General features: G+C 38.6%; 1 protein-coding gene across 6 annotated transcripts in view; it reads left to right on the forward strand.

Annotated features, from left to right (window-relative positions):
* The window catches only part of COG6 (component of oligomeric golgi complex 6), a 164840-nt gene that overhangs the window by 13641 nt on the left and 133541 nt on the right, over positions 1–17658 (forward strand). For all 6 annotated transcript variants that reach the window (XR_007513179.1, XM_049853371.1, XM_049853375.1 and 3 more), the window contains 3 exons: positions 97–240; positions 2780–2851; positions 6361–6419. Coding sequence is in view for 5 of the 6 variants with exons in the window: in XM_049853371.1 (XP_049709328.1) it covers positions 97–240; positions 2780–2851; positions 6361–6419 (275 nt within the window). In the remaining variant the exon portion in view is untranslated. The remainder of the gene's footprint in view (positions 1–96; positions 241–2779; positions 2852–6360; positions 6420–17658) is intronic.

Genomic DNA, 17658 nt, shown 5'->3' on the forward strand with positions numbered 1-17658 from the left:
TCTTTCATTTGATTTTGGCTTGAGATTAGGAAAACATTTGAAAATTGGTCTCAACAATTTTCTAGAGATAAGCCGATTTCTTTTATTACTGTTTAGGAGATGCTGGAAGCTCTCAAGGCACTTTCAACCTTTTTTATTGAGAATAGTTTACGAACTCGAAGAAATTTACGTGGAGATATTGAACGCAGAAGTTTAGCCATCAATGAAGAGTTTGTAAGCATTTTCAAGGAAGTGAAAGAGGTATGTTAATTCTGTTCATTGAGCTTTTATTGGAAACTTACTGTGCCTGTCACTGTGTTAAGTATTATTTTTATGAATTAGGTAGAATATGTTTGCTATTCATGTACCATGTTCAAATGGGAAATTTAACCACTTATCTCTGCTGCACCTAGATGTTTGTTTGGATTAGTCTGGTTCTGTGACCTTCACTGATGCTGGTTCTTAGAAATTTGTCACAGTTGTTCTAGGCGATTGTCTTAGGAATTTTAGCTTTTTTAATAAATATGTTTTCTCTGAGTGGTTTTTCAATAGAAACATCTTGACTCAATAAACCTCCCCTTGAATAACAGCATCTTAATTGGAGATTAATTAGGATTAAGTTACTGCATCCTAAATTAGGAAATTTTCGGATTAATTAGGATCAGTTACTTTAATGCATAAATAATGAGTCATCATACTTGAGTTAGCAGTTTACTCACCTTAGGGTGAAATATATTTTATTTATTATATAGTATTAACAGGTTTCCATATGAGAGGTGCGAAGGTGTTATACATGGTTTCATTGAGTACTTAATAAGTAAAAATAGACTATTTTTAACAGTTTGGTAGGATTTCACTGAGTGAAGGCTAATAATCTGGACATTTGAAAAGAAGGTTGGTAGTACTCATTGGAAAAAAAAAAAGGAGGGCAGAGTAGTGATGAACTCATTTGGGTTGTGGCCTCTTGACACTATTCCCACGGGAACGACCTATCTTATCACCACCACCCTAAAGCAAGGAAGCTGTCTAACACTATTGGGTAAAAGTGAAAAGAACTCCGGAGCATACTTGAGAGGCGTCTGCTGGTAAAAGAATGATTTGAGCAGCAATAAGAATAACTTACAGTGGACTGAAATACAGCAAACATTTTTAAGTCCATGAGTTCACAATGATGCTAAAAACCAAACAGAATTTAATTATTTTTGGTAGATATAAGGGGACTGAAGGAGCCCTGGTGGTACAGTGGTTAAGCAATTGGCTGCTAACTGAAAGGTCTGCTGTTTAAACCTACCGGCTGCCCCACGGGAGAAAGATGTAGCAGTCTGCTTCCGTAAACATTTACAGCCTTGGAGACCCATGGGCAGTTTTACTCTGTCCTGTAGGGTCGCTATGAGCCAACGTGGACTCGACAGCAATCAGGTTATATAAGGAAGCCAAATGATTATTTCGAAAACTGATAAATAAAAGGAAAGACTCACGCATTTATTAACCGTGCCCTGCCCCCAAGGGGTATTTTCATAAGTGCCACTGTGCTAATTTTTTTCATGTTTTTGTAAAAAAATCAGCATAGTGCGTCTATTAAAATAAGCTCGCAGGGGGAGGGTGCAGTTGGCAAACAAACATAGAAGGTGCACATTATTTGCTTAAAATATGGCATTTTAATGCCACAAGGATGCAAAGGAAAATGTGGAATGTTGGGAACCCCACAGGCAAATGAACTGGTTTCTTCAACAAATAGAAAAAGAAAAAGAAGCAGGGAGGAGTGAGCATCTGCATATTGAGAAAATAAATAAGAGATATATCAACCAGTTGCTATTTATGAATATAATCTTTGGCTTCTGATTTAGTAAATTATGAAAAATGTTGAGACAATTGAGGAAATTTGAAAACTGACTAGATAATTTGATACTAAGGGATTAATGTTAAATGTTTAGTTGTAAAAACATTTTTGAAGAATCCTCTTAAAAGTAAATAATGCTATGTTTATGAATGAAATGGTATATCTAGAATTGCTTCAAAATAATTCAGTTTGTAGGGGAGGGACAAAGTGGATGGGGTGAGAGAAAGTGGGTAGGGAGACAGATGAAATAAGAGTGGTAATGAGTTTTGGTAATTGTTGAAGGTGGGTGATGGGTACACAGGCCTTCAACTCAAATTTGGAGATTTTTGAAAATTTTCCATTGTAAGTTTTAAAGAAGTTGTATACCAGTTGGATTTCACAGCCTACACGTTTTTTTTTTTTTTTTTTTTTTAATTGGGGCAAAAACAAGATTTTTCACTAATAAAAAAGGTTAGAAATAGAAAACACAATTACTTATGATCCTATCACCCAGAAATAGCTACTGTCAATATTTTACTGTATAGCCTTCCCTCCATTTTCTGTACATAAATAATACATATTTTTTCTAAAAAGTGGAAATATGTTATTTATGCTCTTTCATGTATTTATTATGGGTAACTCTGTTTTTCATCCACATATGTGTATTGTACATTTAATGACTAATTCTTTGAAATAAATTCTCAGCATTAGAATACCTGAATAAAGAGGTGTTCATATTTTTAAACTGTTTGCCACTTTCCTATTGTCACATCCCTAACAAATAATGTATTGGTGTCTTCACATCTTTTCTAACATTAGATAGCACCATTCTTCTTAATCAATTTCAGTCTTAAATGTGGGATCTCTTGTCAAGACATGACAAAAAAACTTCATGGGACCAAAATGAGGACTAAAAATAAGGAGAAGAGAAATTCCTTTAACAATCTGTATAATATTTAATGTTATTTTTCTCCTTTTCAGGAACTTGAAAGCATAAATGAAGATGTCGAAGCAATGAATAGCTGTTGTCAAGATATGACAAGTCGCCTACAGGTACTATAGAATGGTTAGATTTTAGCATAGCGTCTGGCAAACTCTCAAAAATTGTTAATTACGTCTACACAATGTATGGGTATATAGTATATCATGCCCTGTAGCAAGTTTCAGTGTAAATGTTATTATTTTCTTTTTTAACTGTAAATGTCTGTTTCTCTTTGGGTGATTGTCTGTTCCCCGACTTGTGATGTATAAGAGTTATGACGAACCGCATTTAGGACTGTCTCTGTCTCTCGTACCTCGTGTCCTTAGTGGAATGTACTGTACAGTGTTGCAGCACACAATTTGCTGATGTTACTGTTCTCAGGTGTTCACTTGCAAATGTTCAGAGATCGGATTTATAAAGCTACCAATAATAAAAGGCAATAATTATGAAAACTAAAAAAAAAAAAAAAAAGTATTCAACTTACCTCAGAACAGATTCACAATATGGATTTGTCCAAATGGAACCTTGTCAAAAGTCAAGGACTACCTGTGTTGTTCAGTTAACTCCAGAAGCCTTTGTATTTTGGTCTAGCCAGTATAGTGCTGTGTAGAATTTAGATAAAACTTTCAATCCTATAATGTTCCAAAAGTCCAGCAGGAGTGAATTCCTTAGAAGAGAGTCTTAGGAATAAACTCAGGCTAAAGCTATGCCTGAGAAAGACTCAGCTTAATTCTGATTCATGCTTAGCCTAAAAAATTCTGGGAAAATATATAAAATTTTAGGTTTCTAGTGGTTGTCCCTTTTAGTTTCTGATTCGTACCCATAATTATATTTTTATTTCTTTTTCCCATAGCTGTTTTAAGTATAAAAAGATCAAAATATTTTTACCTCCCTGCTATTTTCAAAACAGTTTATACTTATTTCGAATCACAACCTAAGTGACGTCTTCTGTTTAGTCTTTTGTATTTTCTTTGTGCCCCCCAGTCCCAGTTTTTATCCTGAAGTGACAGGGATCTTTTTTTCTCTCTCTTTTTTTTAATATCAACTTTATTGAAGAATGTCTTATGTATAGTAATAAGCTGCATCCATTTAGAGTATACAAATTGGTGAGCTTGGACAATTTTATCAACTATGAAACAACCACCACAATGAAGATACAGGTCATTTTTATCACTTGTAAGATTCCCTTAAACCAAAAATTCAAACCCGATATCGTTGAGTGGATTCTGACTCTCAGCGACCCTATAGGACAGAGTAGGACTGCCCCATAGGGTTTCTAAGGAGCACCTGGTGGATTTGAACTGCTGACCTTTTTGTTAGCAGACTGAGCTCTTAGCCACTGTGTGCCACCAGGTCTCCAACATTCCTTTATAACTTTTTAGTTGAATATTTAAAAACTTTCATACTACTCAACTGTTGGTATTCAATCAGATTTTGTGATTTTGAAAGTTTTGTTCATCCCTTCCTATTTTGCCTGAAATTAATTTATTTTGATAGTGTTTTTAGAATCTTAATAGTACTTGTACTGTCACTTCTAGAGTAATGATTTTAATTCATTCATCAACAGACGTAGTTCTTGGAGCCCCCCACCGAAGCTCCCCAATTTTATTGTAGGATTAATTAGTTAATCTAAAGTACTTTTAATATGGTACATTTTAGGAATTTTTATTATTACATAATACATCTAGAAGTTTAAGCAGTAATTTTATGTTTGCTATTGCTTCTCTCTTTGGCTATGAGAAACTACATTTTGCTTGGATAAATTACATTTAGAGGCATACATTTATTATTATTATAAGTAATAACTGTAACATTTAAAATAAATGAGCTGAAAGTTGTTTTAGGATAATAATCTTAACTAATATTATTAAACTTTATTTTGGAGTTAGTACCACAATTTAAAAATGAAGAGTCAGGGGTTATGTGCAAAAATGGTTGTAAAAATTCATTATACTGTATACTGAAGTGTGATATAGTTCATTGATTCATAAATGGTATTGATTGTAAGGTATACCCTCAATTCGATAAGGACTGGGGCTAAAAAGAAGCTAGTAAGCATTTTTTGATATTGATCCTGTGAAGCATTCTTTTTTCAAAAATATTAAACATTTCTGAGAATTGGGGAGATACTGTATTTGAGGAAATTGTTCAAGAGGGGAATAAAGGTGGAAGCGGATCTTTAAAACAAAAAGACGTTAGTAAAGATAAGCATTTGCAGAAGTTACTGGATTTAAAGCCTAGTGATTCTAGAAGAGTCCCTCAGGAGCCATCATGCTCTGTTCCATTCCTGAAAAGTTAGTAATCTGCTGTGTTATTTAAGTTCAAATCTATTCTTTTAAAAAATCTTTTTGATTTGCTAGGCTGATATGTGGTTGTAAGGAACACAGATTCAAGGTAACGTCAAAGGGTGGGACTGGAGACCCTGTTACTGGCAGGATGCATAAACAGTAAGACAGAATTTCACTGAAAATCTGAGGACAGGGCTTGTAGAGGATTAGACCTCTAAGAACCTAGAACTGGAGGGTCTTTCTAGAGCTAAGGTAGTCCTAGAAACCTCAGCAGCAAAAGCTTGGCTCTTCATTCCAGTGTTCCAGAATTCAAATGACCGAGTGTCTTCATGTGTTTAGTTAACAGACTGACTGATCCTCCACTTTATGTGTTTTTGTCTGCTTTATAGTTTCTGCTAAATAGTGACTTGCACTTCGGCATAATCCTGGCTCACTCAGGGTCCCTGCAAGGCATGGACACTATGTCCTCCCTCTACCTGCCTCATGACCACTCAGCTTCTACTCACTGCTAGCTGTCTTATTTTTGTAGTATTCCCAGTTCAGGTTCTTGAGGGAGACTCTGATTGGCTGCACTTCTCATTTGTTTTAATCAATTTCATAACTGGTTGGCTAATCTCTGGATAGAATGCCTTTTTATTCACTTGTCTTTTTCTAATTATCACTGGCTGAGGGGAGGAAGGGTTGCTTAATATGAAACTTGGTCATCAATGAAAGTTTTAGTCACAGATGTTATCAGAACTGTATCCTTTAGATGGGGCTGTCTCTAGTCATCACTAAAACCTTATACCCTGGATAGTTTATGTATTCCAACTGTCAAATTTTTATCTCCATCTCAGACATTTCTATTGAGCCCCATACCAGTGACTTAATTTACAGCCCTATTTAGATGACTCATAGTGTCTCAGTCCAGCGTGTCCATAACTGAAGCCATGTTCTTCATCCTTAACCTGCTCTCTCAGTGCTGCTATTTCACTAAAAAGCACCATGAACTATTAAGTCCCTTAGTTAACATCCTGGTACTCATCCATAATATCTTTTTTTTCCTTGTATTGCAAATTTAGTGAGTTTCTCTTATTAAACGTTGTGCACTAACTGAAAGGTTGATGGTTTTAATTCACCCGGGGCACCTGAGAAGAAAGGCCTGGTGTTTTACTACCAAAAGATCACAGCTATTGAAAATCCTATGGAGTGCAGTTCTACTCTGAAACTCATGGGGTTGCCATGAGTTGGAATTGACTCTTTGGCAGTGGGTTTGGTTGGTTTTTTAACGTTAGATTTTCTTGTAATTTTAGGCCGCAAAGGAACAGACTCAGGATTTAATAGTAAAAACCACTAAACTTCAAGCTGAAAGGTAAGTTTTCTTTATAAAGTCACCTCTTAATTAATCTGGGGATTGAATGGAAAGAAAATTATAGATAACTCCAAATCAAAGTTAAGGCAAAGTAATAAAAAACATGATTCAGAATGGATACAGTATATGCAAACTATAAAATGAGTGTAAGAACAATAGGAGCACTAAGATGATTTTTGGGGTGGAGGGATTATTTCTTTTTTGGAATAGAGCTGGTGATGTGTCGTTTGTTGTTTGCTATGGAGTTTGAAAAAAATTGCTTTCCAAAATGTAGATGTTTTCAGATTTTTAGTAACTTAATTTTTTCCACAAGTTCATTGTCTCTCTTTTTTTTTAACCTGATTAATCCCCTCTGCTACAATTGTTAATTATATAAATTCTTCTTGTTGTAGTTTACACAAGTAGGTATACTAGTATTTGTTGACAAAATGAGTAAATGAAGGTGAGTATAATTTGAAGTAGTATAGTATGTCACGTTGAATATTATTAAGCTAAAACTCATTAACAGTGCATCTCTCATGTTTTAGGGTAGTATATAGAGAGAAAAGGATGCTACCAGGAGGCAGTATGCCTTTCTACCACTTAATAGCTGGCCATTTTACTTAAACCTCTGAGTATTCTAGGTGTTTTGTCAGTAATGTGCAGACATTACTACCTTAACTGCTTGTTAGTAGCTCATATGCTATAGTGTAGACCAGTGCCCGCCCACAGGCCAAACCCAGCCCACCACCTGTTTTTGTAAATAAAATGTTACCGGAACACAGCCGTGCTTATATGGTTACATATTGTCCGTGGCTGCTTTCACGTTACTGTGGCAGAGTTGAGTGATTACAGCATAGCCTGTGTGTGGCCCACAAAGCCTAAATATTTATTCTCTGGCCCGTTACAGAAAAAGTTGGCCAACCGCTGGTCCAGACCAGTGGTTTTCAAACTGCAAGTCGACCAATAGGTTGAAAAATCATTTAAAGGGATCTTGACTAACCTACAGGAAAATGAATTAGAAAAGAATAAGGTAGAAAATAATTTGGTTAAGAAGCTTTTGTTTCAGTTTCTGGTAATGGCATATTCGTGGATAGGAATCAACATAAATCCAATCCCCAGAATGTGGAGGTTAATCAGGTGCCCATTTCCCTACTTTTCCGTCATCTCTGATACCAGCTGCCAGTGTGGGATCCCCTTTTTGCCCCTAGCCATTCAGAGCTAGGTCAGAGCTCCGAAGCTGAAAAGACATTGTCCTTCAGACTGCCAAGTAGGCACACACCAACTGCATGCTCAGGAGTCCACACAACACCATCGTTGCTGTTGTGTGCCATCAAATTGATGGGTATTCACAGTGACCCTATGGGACAGAGTAGAACAACCCTGTAGAGTTTCCTAACCTAATATTTGTAGGAGTAGATCACCAGGACTTTTCTCCTGTGGAACCACTGGTGGGTTTGAATTGCCCACCTTTTGGTTATCAGCTGAGTGCTTAACCATTGCACCACCAGGGCTCTTTCACGATACCTTTACTGGCCGCAAGTTCGGGATTTTCCCTGCTACCCTTTCAGCATGCCAGCTGCAAGCTTGAGGGCCTCCCCTGGCCTCCGTTGCTTTCACATGCTGGCTCCCACTAATCCTTTGGGTTCGATAATTCCCTGACTGAACTCAGAGAAATTACTAAGCTTACAGTTACAGATTTATTATATCAAAAGGATATAATTTAGAATCATCATAAGAAAGAGAGATGTATGGGTGAGGTCTGGAAGGATTCCCAGTGCCGAGCTTCCACATCCTAGAGAGAGTGTACCATCCTCTCTTTACTGACTAGGAATCTCTTGGAGCCTCAGTGTTCAGAGCCTTTAATGGCTTTACCAGGTAACCATGATTAAGACCTCATTGCATATTTATGATAGTTTAAATCATGCCTCCTGGGTTGATATCTGGATACTAGGTGGTCTTTCTGGTCTGGAAAGGCCTCATTTATTAGCACTAATCCTCAGGTGTGGTCTGGAAGTTTTATATAATAAAGTTACCTCAGTTACTCAGGAAATTCCAAGGTCAAATTGTTTTTTTTTTTTTTTTTTTGTAAGGTGATTCATTACTGCACTGTGTAAAATGTACTTTTTATTGTATGTCATGGTCAAAAGAATTTTGAAAAATACCACCTTATGTCAAGAATCACAAGTACATGGCCTCTTCTCCTCAGTGTGGCATCCATTAGTCTCAGCGTTCATTCGTATTGAGCCCTTAATCCTTCTCAGCATGATTCTCTTAACTTTAGACTGAGATATGATGAAAGAGAAATTGTAAAGAATGCAGAGTTATAAAGTTACTATGTAAGTGGGAATCGTGGATCTCAGGACTGGAAGGGACTCAGAAACCAATTGAGATGATCTTTTGTAGTTAAAACAGCAACTAGTATAACTTCACTATCTTACGGAAACATGGCGTAAAATTTAATACAATGAAATATGAACCAACATCATTTTAAAAACACTCTTTACCAAATAGCGCAAAACAAAGCAGCAACGTTTTCTTTACACATTCAGGGAATAGACTTGTTGGCTATTGGGAGATCTACCTTATGTTATTAGACCAGTGGTTTTCAGTCTGTGTCTCACTGAACCTTATGGTTCCTTTGCAAGGGTTAGGGGTATATAGAGTTTATGGAGTCAGAGCCTCTCAAACTAATTTTAGTTAGAGCAGTTTCACTTTTGCCATTTTATATATTAGGATTCTACTTAACAATTTGTTTAAAAAATGATTTGACAGTTGAAAAAATGTAAAAGCATTCTGCCATTTTAAAACTAGTTGAAAGATACAGAATAAGATAATTCTTGCTTCTGTTCTTCATGCCAGAGAAAAACCTTAAGGTTAATGTCATAGCTTTGTTGAAGCTTAAGCATAAAAAAAAAAAAAAAAATTTTTTTTCCTTAAGCATAATTTCATGCTTTGAGATCCTTTTTTTCCCTTTATTGGTTTTCTTCTGTTCCACTAAAATTTACTTTTATCTGTACTGTGATTTCTGCAAGCCAAAAGGAGAGAGCTTCAGTGTCTTCCTTGGGGTTATACAGTAGAAAGTTGCCAAGGTAGGAATTGAAATTAGGTGGTCTGACCCTAAATTGTCTTTCATCATTTGATATTACAGTTAAATGTACTTCGTAGCTGGATAAGCAGTCCTACCCTCAAACTGGTGTTGAATGAGTTGAGGTTGACCTGCAAGTAGGTTTCTAGTGCTTTTCAGGGCTTACTTCCCATCCTGTCCTCTCTAGCATTTAATCAAAGACTTGAGAAAAGAGCTAGATTACATACTTGAAGAATTGTGAATAACGCAAAGGATGGACAGGTAAGTATATCAATAACAGAATCAAGCTTTTAAGAAAAAAACTGAGGGGATCCACAAGAGGATGATTAGGATGATAAAGGGTCCAGAAAATGGCATAGGGTTGAAAAAATGGAAGCATTTATGTAGAAGGGCAAAACCAAAAACCCATTGCTATTGAGTCACTTCTGACTCATAGCGACCCTATAGGACAGAGTAGAACTGCCCCACAGGGTTTCCAAGGAGCACCTGGTGGACTCGAACTGCTCACTTTTTGGTTAGCTGCCATAGCTCTTAACCACTGTGCCACCAGGGTCTCCATTTAGAAGTGTAAGACTAAGAAAGACATGTTGATTGTATTCAAATATTTGATGATCTGTCTTCTTTAAAAAAAGGTTAGATTATTCTGTATTGGTGCTGAGATTGGAACTAGGTCCTAAAGGAGGAATATATAGGTGGTAAATTTTGCCTCAGTATAAGTGAGAATTTTCTGTTCATTACAAATGGAACGAAATGTTTTGTATCTCTGGAAATACTTAGATTGATGTTAGGTATCATTTGGAACCATCTGTGATTTTATCATGTTTTCGATTTTCTTTCTTCCCTCACAGTGCTACTATTCATGTACCCTTCACTTTATCACAGTACAGGTAACAACCACCTGAGAGCTTGATAAAGTGCCAGATTCTAGCCTTCATTGTCAGAGATTCTGATTATATAAAATTAAACAACTCTGTTTTCTGGTTAATGATTCAGTAGTTCTGGAATTGGGCTCTGGACTCTGCCTTTTTAACAGTATCCCAGGTATTTCTGTGCAGTTGGCCCAGAGTCTGTATTTTGAAAAACCTTGCCTTTGCCAAAATACTATTCATATTCTTTTTTGGGGGGGGTGCTTCTTCTCCCCCTTTTAATTCATTTTTTCATCTCCTAAATGCTTTGAAAAATAAGTAGGCTTTAACTCATGTACTACCTCTTCCTTCATGAACCATCTAGAAGCAATCTCTCTCTCCTCTGATTTTATGAGACTATTACTGCGATAATACTGAGTGAAATAAATCAGACAGTATAGCGGTCTTTGGATCAGAACGAATAACTGGCACTACTCACCGACATGGTAACGGGCCTTTATTGCTTACAGATTGATCAGGATGACAGTAAAGGGAGTAGGGTTTATCAAGAGCGAGCTTCTTCCAGAAGGCTCATGTCTAAGTGTGAGATGTTTGGTCACTTCCACACATGCCCCTCGATGCACCGTGGGTGAGAGAACACAGGGACAAAGAAACCTGGGGCTTATATAGCATAAACCAGAGGCATGTATGTGCTTGACATGCATGGGAAAACGGGAAGAGGGGGCATTTGTTTAGGTGCACCTGGTCTGGCCATCATCTTACCAAGGGGGTGTCTCTTGTTCAAGTGCTCACAGCATAGCCATCTGGTAAGCAAGGTTTATAACCAGAAAGAACATCCCTCCTCCTCAAGCTACAGGATTAATTTTGTAAGCCTGTATCATTAATACTGTAGGTTAGAAAAACACCAAGGGGTCAGTTTTCCATGGGACATATTCTTTGCTGCAGTGGTAGTCCTGTCGATGGTGGGGTTGGCCAGGTGCCATGTGGTGCATATGCACGGGCAAGAGAAAAAGAAAGTTACTTTGAGCTCAGAACAGGGAAGAAGGCTTCTCTGACAAGAAGAAGGGTCTGGGGGGAGAGAGAGAGAGAGACTCAATTTCCAGCCTGTTTATCAAAGAATATTCTGGGCCCAAGGCCTCGGCTTAGGCACCTGATGGGAGTCATAGAGGCATACTGTCCACCCAACAATTACATAATGCTTTGCATTTGATTATATTTTTGCTCCTGAGGAGTCTTAGTCATTTTCGTGTTATCACTTTGCATGTTGTATTTTTGTACAGAAGAAAGTGCCTGCATCTGAGTGGAATTTTGGACTTCATTTAATCAATGTTTGAATATTACTTGCATACCTGTTGCCATCCAGTTGATTCCCACTCATAGCAACTCATTTGAATATTACTGCTTGTTAAATAGTCTTTTGAAACTAAATGTCGAAGTTAGGGAGTCATGGAGTGTTTTTTGAATTTTTGACTTTTCTGTACCTGACCTCAGAATTATTGTGCTACATAAAAGATCCTCCAGTTTGTCTTCAAAGCCAGATTGATTATATACTTTGGTAACTTTCCATAGGAGAAATTCTGTGGGATTATAGTGTTAGTATTTTTAGTGATCAGAACTTACAGTGTGTTTTTTTAGTGTCTAGAGACAATGCTTGTACTGCTCAACAGCATGATCATTGTGAATTTTGTGCAGAGAGTTTCAGTGAATAGGCTGTGTGGAGGTTTAGCAGATGAAGTCAACATTTTTTGTTTGCCCTAGTCATATAAAAGATCTTTAAGAGTCTAGGAAATTATTTAATAATTTTAAAATTCAAAATTAAAACTAATTAGATGCACAACTACTTTTAAAATTGCTAAGATTTAAGAATGTAATTTTGAATAGATTCTCAGGGAAGTTTCCTTTTTTAAAAAATTAAACTTTTTATTTTGAGAAAATCGTAGATTCACATGCAGTTGTAAAAAATAATACAGTGATCTCATGCACGATTAACCCAGTTTCCTTCAATGGTAAGTAACGTCTCACCAAACTGTAGTGTGATATCCTAACGAGGATATGGACATCAGTGCAATCCACCAATCGTATTCAGATTTCCCAGTTTTCTTTGTTGTCATTTGTGTGTGTGCGTGTGTTTTATTCTGTACACCTTTATCACGTGTAGGTTCGTGTATACACGCCACAGTCAAGTTACAGAGCAGTTCATCTCCACAAAGATCCCTTGTAGAGATGAACTGCATTATAACCACACTAACCTTTCTCCTGCTATACACCCCTGTGCGCTGGCAACCATTGTATGTTCTCCATTTTTATAATTTTCTTATTTCAACAATGTTATATAAAGGAAGTGATCACCTTTGGGGACTGGCTTTTTTTGTATTAACTTTTATTGAGCTTCAAGTGAACGTTTACAAATCAAGTCAAACTGTCGCATATAATTTTATATACACCTTACTCCGTACTCCCACTTGCTCTCCCCCTAATGAGTCAGCCCTTCCAGTCTCTCGTGACAATTTTGCCAGCTTCCAACTCTCTCTATCCCCCCTCCCCCCTCCAAACAGGAGATGCCAACACAGTCTCAAGTGTCCACCTGATACAAATAGCTCACTCTTCATCAGCATCTCTCTCCTACCCACTGTCCAGTCCCTTTCATGTCTGATGGGTTGTCTTCGGGAATGGTTCCTGTCCTGGGCCAACAGAAGGTTTGGGGACCATGACCGCCGGGATTCCTCTAGTCTCAGTCAGACCATTAAGTCTGGTCTTTTAATGAGAATTTGGGGTCTGCATCCCACTGATCTCCTGCTCCCTCAGGGGTTCTCTGTTGTGCTCCCTGTCAGGGCAGTCATCGGTTGTGGCCGAGCACCAACTCGTTCTTCTGGTCTCAGGATGATGTAGGTCTCTGGTTCATGTGGCCCTTTCTGTCTCTTGGGCTCTTAGTTGTCGTGTGACCTTGGTGTTCTTCATTCTCCTTTGATCCAGGTGGATTGAGACCAATTGATGCATCTTAGATGGCAGCTTGTTAGCATTTAAGACCTCAGACGCCACATTTCAAAGTGGGATGCAGAATGTTTTCATAATAGAATTATTTTGCCAATTGACTTATAAGTCCCCTTAAACCATAGTCCCCAAACCCCCGCCCTTGCTCCGCTGACCTTTGAAGCATTCAGTTTATCCCGGAAACTTCTTTGCTTTTGGTCCAGTCCAGTTGAGCTGACCTTCCATGTATTGAGTATTGTCCTTTCCTTCACCTAAAGCAGTTCTTATCTACTAACTAATCAGTAAAAAACCCTCTCCCACCCTCCCCCCCATAACCACAAAAGTATGTGTTCTTCTCAGTTTATACTATTTCTCAAGATCTTATAATAGTGGTCTTATACAATATTTGTCCTTTTGCCTCTGACTAATTTAGCTCAGCGTAATGCCTTCCAGGTTCCTCCATGTTATGAAATGTTTCACAGATTCGTCACTGTTCTTTATCGATGCGTAGTATTCCGTTGTGTGAATATACCACAATTTATTTAACCATTCATCCGTTTTTGGACACCTTGGTTGCGTCCAGCTTTTTGCTATTGTAAGCAGAACTGCAGTAAACATGGGTGTGCATATATCTGTTTGTGCGAAGGCTCTTATTTCTCTAGGGTCTATTCCGAGGAGTGGCATTTCTGGGTTGTACAGTAGTTCTATTTCTAACTGTTTAAGATAATGCCAGATAGATTTCCAAAGTGATGGTACCATTTTACATTCCCACCAGCAGTGTATAAGAGTTCCAGTCTCCGCAGCCTCTCCAACATTTATTATTTTGTGTTTTTTGGATTAATGCCAGCCATGTTGGAGTGAGATGGAATCTCATCGTAGTTTTAATTTGCATTTCTCTAATGGCTAATGATCGAGAGCATTTTCTCATGTATCTATTAGCTGCCTGAATATCTTCTTTAGTGAAGTGTGTGTTCATATCCTTTGCCCACTTGATTGGGTTGTTTGTCTTTTTGTGGTTGAGTTTTGACAGAATCATGTAGATTTTAGAGATCAGGCGCTGGTCGGAGATGTCATAGCTGAAAATTCTTTCCCAGTCTGTAGGTGGTCTTTTTACTCTTTTGGTGAAGTCTTTAGATGAGCATAGGTGTTTGATTTTTAGGACCTCCCAGTTATCTGGTTTCTCTTCGTCATTTTTGGTATTGTTTTGTATTCTGTTTGTGCCTTGTATTAGGGCTCCTAACGTTGTCCCTATTTTTTCTTCCATGATCTTTATCGTTTTAGTCTTTATGTTTAGGTCTTTGATCCACTTGGAGTTAGTTTTTGTGCATGGTGTGAGGTATGGGTCCTGTTTCATTTTTTTGCAAATGGATATCCAGTTATGCCAGCACCATTTGTTAAAAAGGCTATCTTTTCCCCAATTAACTAACAGTGGGCCTTTGTCAAATATCAGCGGCTCATATGTGGATGGATTTATATCTGGGTTCTCAATTCTGTTCCATTGGTCTATGTGCCTGTTGTTGTACCAGTACCAGGCTGTTTTGACTACTGTGGCTGTATAATAGGTTCTGAAATCAGGTAGAGTGAGGCCTCCCACTTTCTTCTTCTTTTTCAGTAATGCTTTACTTATCCAGGGCTTCTTTCCCTTCCATATTAAGTTGGTGATTTGTTTCTCCATCACATTAAAAAATGACATTGGAATTTGGATCGAAAGTGCATTGTATGTATAGATGGCTTTTGGTAGAATAGACATTTTTACTATGTTAAGTCTTCCTATCCATGAGCAAGGTATGTTTTTCCACTTAAGTATGTCCTTTTTAGTTTCTTGTAGTAGTACTTTGTAGTTTTATTTGTATAGGTCTTTTACATCTTTGGTAAGATTTATTCCTAAGTATTTTATCTTCTTGGGGGCTACTGTGAATGGTATTGATTTGGTTATTTCCTCTTCAATGTTTTTTTTGTTGATGTAGAGTAATCCAAGTGATTTTTGTATGTTTATCTTATAACCTGAGAATCTGCGAAACTCTTCTATTAGTTTCAGTAGTTTTCTGGAGGATTCCTTAGGGTTTTCTGTGTATAAGATTATGTCATCTGCAAATAGAGATAATTTTACTTCCTCTTTGCCACTCCGGATGCCCTTTATTTCTTTGTCTAGCCTAATTGCTCTGGCTAGGACCTCTAGCACCATGTTGAATAAGAGCGGTGATGGCGACTGGCTTTTTGAATCCAGCACAGGTCTCTTGAGATTCATCCTAGTTGTTGTACATACCAATACAGTCTCTTTCCAAAAAGTTTTTTTCTTAATTCTATGAATGCATTGGCAGATTCTCAGTTAGGGAACTGGAATTGGTTTGTGATCATGACTGAGAAACCATTAATGAATGTTACCATGACTAAGGAGGCCCATAGGTGGCACAACTGGCTTTCCAGACTGCTAACCTGAAGGGATATGTTCAAACGCACCCAGTGCTACTGCGGAAGAAAAGGCCTGATAATCTACTTCTATAAAGATTACAGCCAAGAAAATCCTGTGAAGCAGTTCTATGCTGTTGTACATGGGCTTTCCATGAGGCAGAATCAACTGGATGGTAACAAACAACAGCAACAACCTTGAGTATCTACTTCTTAGCTTGAAAATCATGTACCTCTCCAGTTACCCAAATGGTACCTAATATTAAGGCTCATTTGAAATGATACCTCTTCCATGGAAATTTTCTTAACCCACAATGATACTTCCCTCCTCTACATATTACTCTATAGACTGCAATGGTGATGTTGCTTGTGAGGAGGCAGTCCCACAGACAAGCCTGGCAGCTATCGTCCTCCCCGTTCTACCTCCTGCTAGCATCTTTGGGCTTCATGAACAAACCATTGCATGCCACCCTCTCCCCAAAAGCCTAATGGTTTTTCTAAATGTCAGCTGAGTTAGGGAGATGCAATCCAGGGCAAGGTTCCGAGATGTCTGAGTACCTTCTCCTCGGGTGGTCAAGCAGGAAAAACCTCCATGTAATGAGTCATGTAGGTTGGGTTATAAAATAACTATGGGATGAATTTTTCTCCATCTCCTGAGTATGTGTAATGCTGTGGTGCTAGTGGGGCATGCACAGCATTAAACTCACAGCATGCCTAAGTGGACCTGCCTGCCTGGGGGAGACTGGCAGTAGGTGCTTTGTGTCCCTCAGCCATGATGCCGAGGTGGAGGGCGGGCGTGGAAGAATCTATCCTCCGGACAGTTTCTGCAGGCCAGGGAGTCAGCACATCATATTAGCATGTCATTTAAGATTTTCAATTATGACACCAAGTAGGACAGATATTGAGCCGGGGGGACTTCTCATTTGTTGTATGCTACTTTCCACGTGCTCACATTTTTTTATTTTTATTGTGCTTTAAGTGAAAGTTTACAAATCAAGTCAGTCTCTCACACAAAAACTTACGTACACTTTGCCACATACTCCCAATTGCTCTCCTAATGAGACAGCCCGCTCCCTCCATCCACTCTCTCTTTTTGTGTCCATTTCGCCAAATTCTAACCGCCTCTACGCTCTCATATCCCCTCCAGGCAGGAGATGCCAACATAGTTTCAAGAGTCCACCTGATCCAAGAAGCTCACTCCTCACCAGCATCCCTCTCCGACCCAGTGTCCGGTACAATTCCTGTATGAAGAGTTGGCTTTGGGAATGGTTCCTGTCCTGGGCCAACAGAAGGTCTGGGGGCCATGGCCACTGGGGTCCGTCTAGTCTCAGACCATTAAGTCTGGTCTTTTTACGAGAATTTGGGGTCTGCACCCCCCTGGGAAACCCTGGTGGCGTAGTGGTTAAGTGCTACAGCTGCTAACCAAGGGGTCAGCAGTTCAAACCAGGCGCTCCTTGGAAACTATGGGGCAGTTCTACTCTGTCCTATAGGGTCACTGTGAGTTGGAATCGACTTGATGGCAGTGGGTTTGGTTGTTTTTTTGGGGGCATCTCACTGCTCTCCTGCTCCCTCAGGGGTTCCCTGTTGTGTTCCCTGTCAGGGCAGTCATCGGTTGTAGCCGGGCACCATCTTCTTCTGGTCTCAGGCTGATGTAAAAAAAAAAAAATGCAGTGCCGTCGAGTTGATTGTAGTCACTGGTTTATGTGGCCCTTTCTGTCTCTTGGACTCGTAATTACCTTGTGTCCTTGGTGGTCTTCATTCTCCTTTGATCCAGGTGGGTTGAGACCAATTGATGCATCTTAGATGGCCACTTGCCAGACATCACTCTCCAAAGTGGGATGCAGAATGTTTTCTTAATAGATTTTATTATGCCAGTTGACTTAGGTGTCCCCTGAAACCATGGTCCCCAAACCCCTGCCCTTGCTAC

Source organism: Elephas maximus, chromosome 14 (genome assembly GCF_024166365.1).
Source record: "Elephas maximus indicus isolate mEleMax1 chromosome 14, mEleMax1 primary haplotype, whole genome shotgun sequence".
Classification (NCBI taxonomy): Eukaryota; Metazoa; Chordata; class Mammalia; order Proboscidea; family Elephantidae; genus Elephas; species Elephas maximus.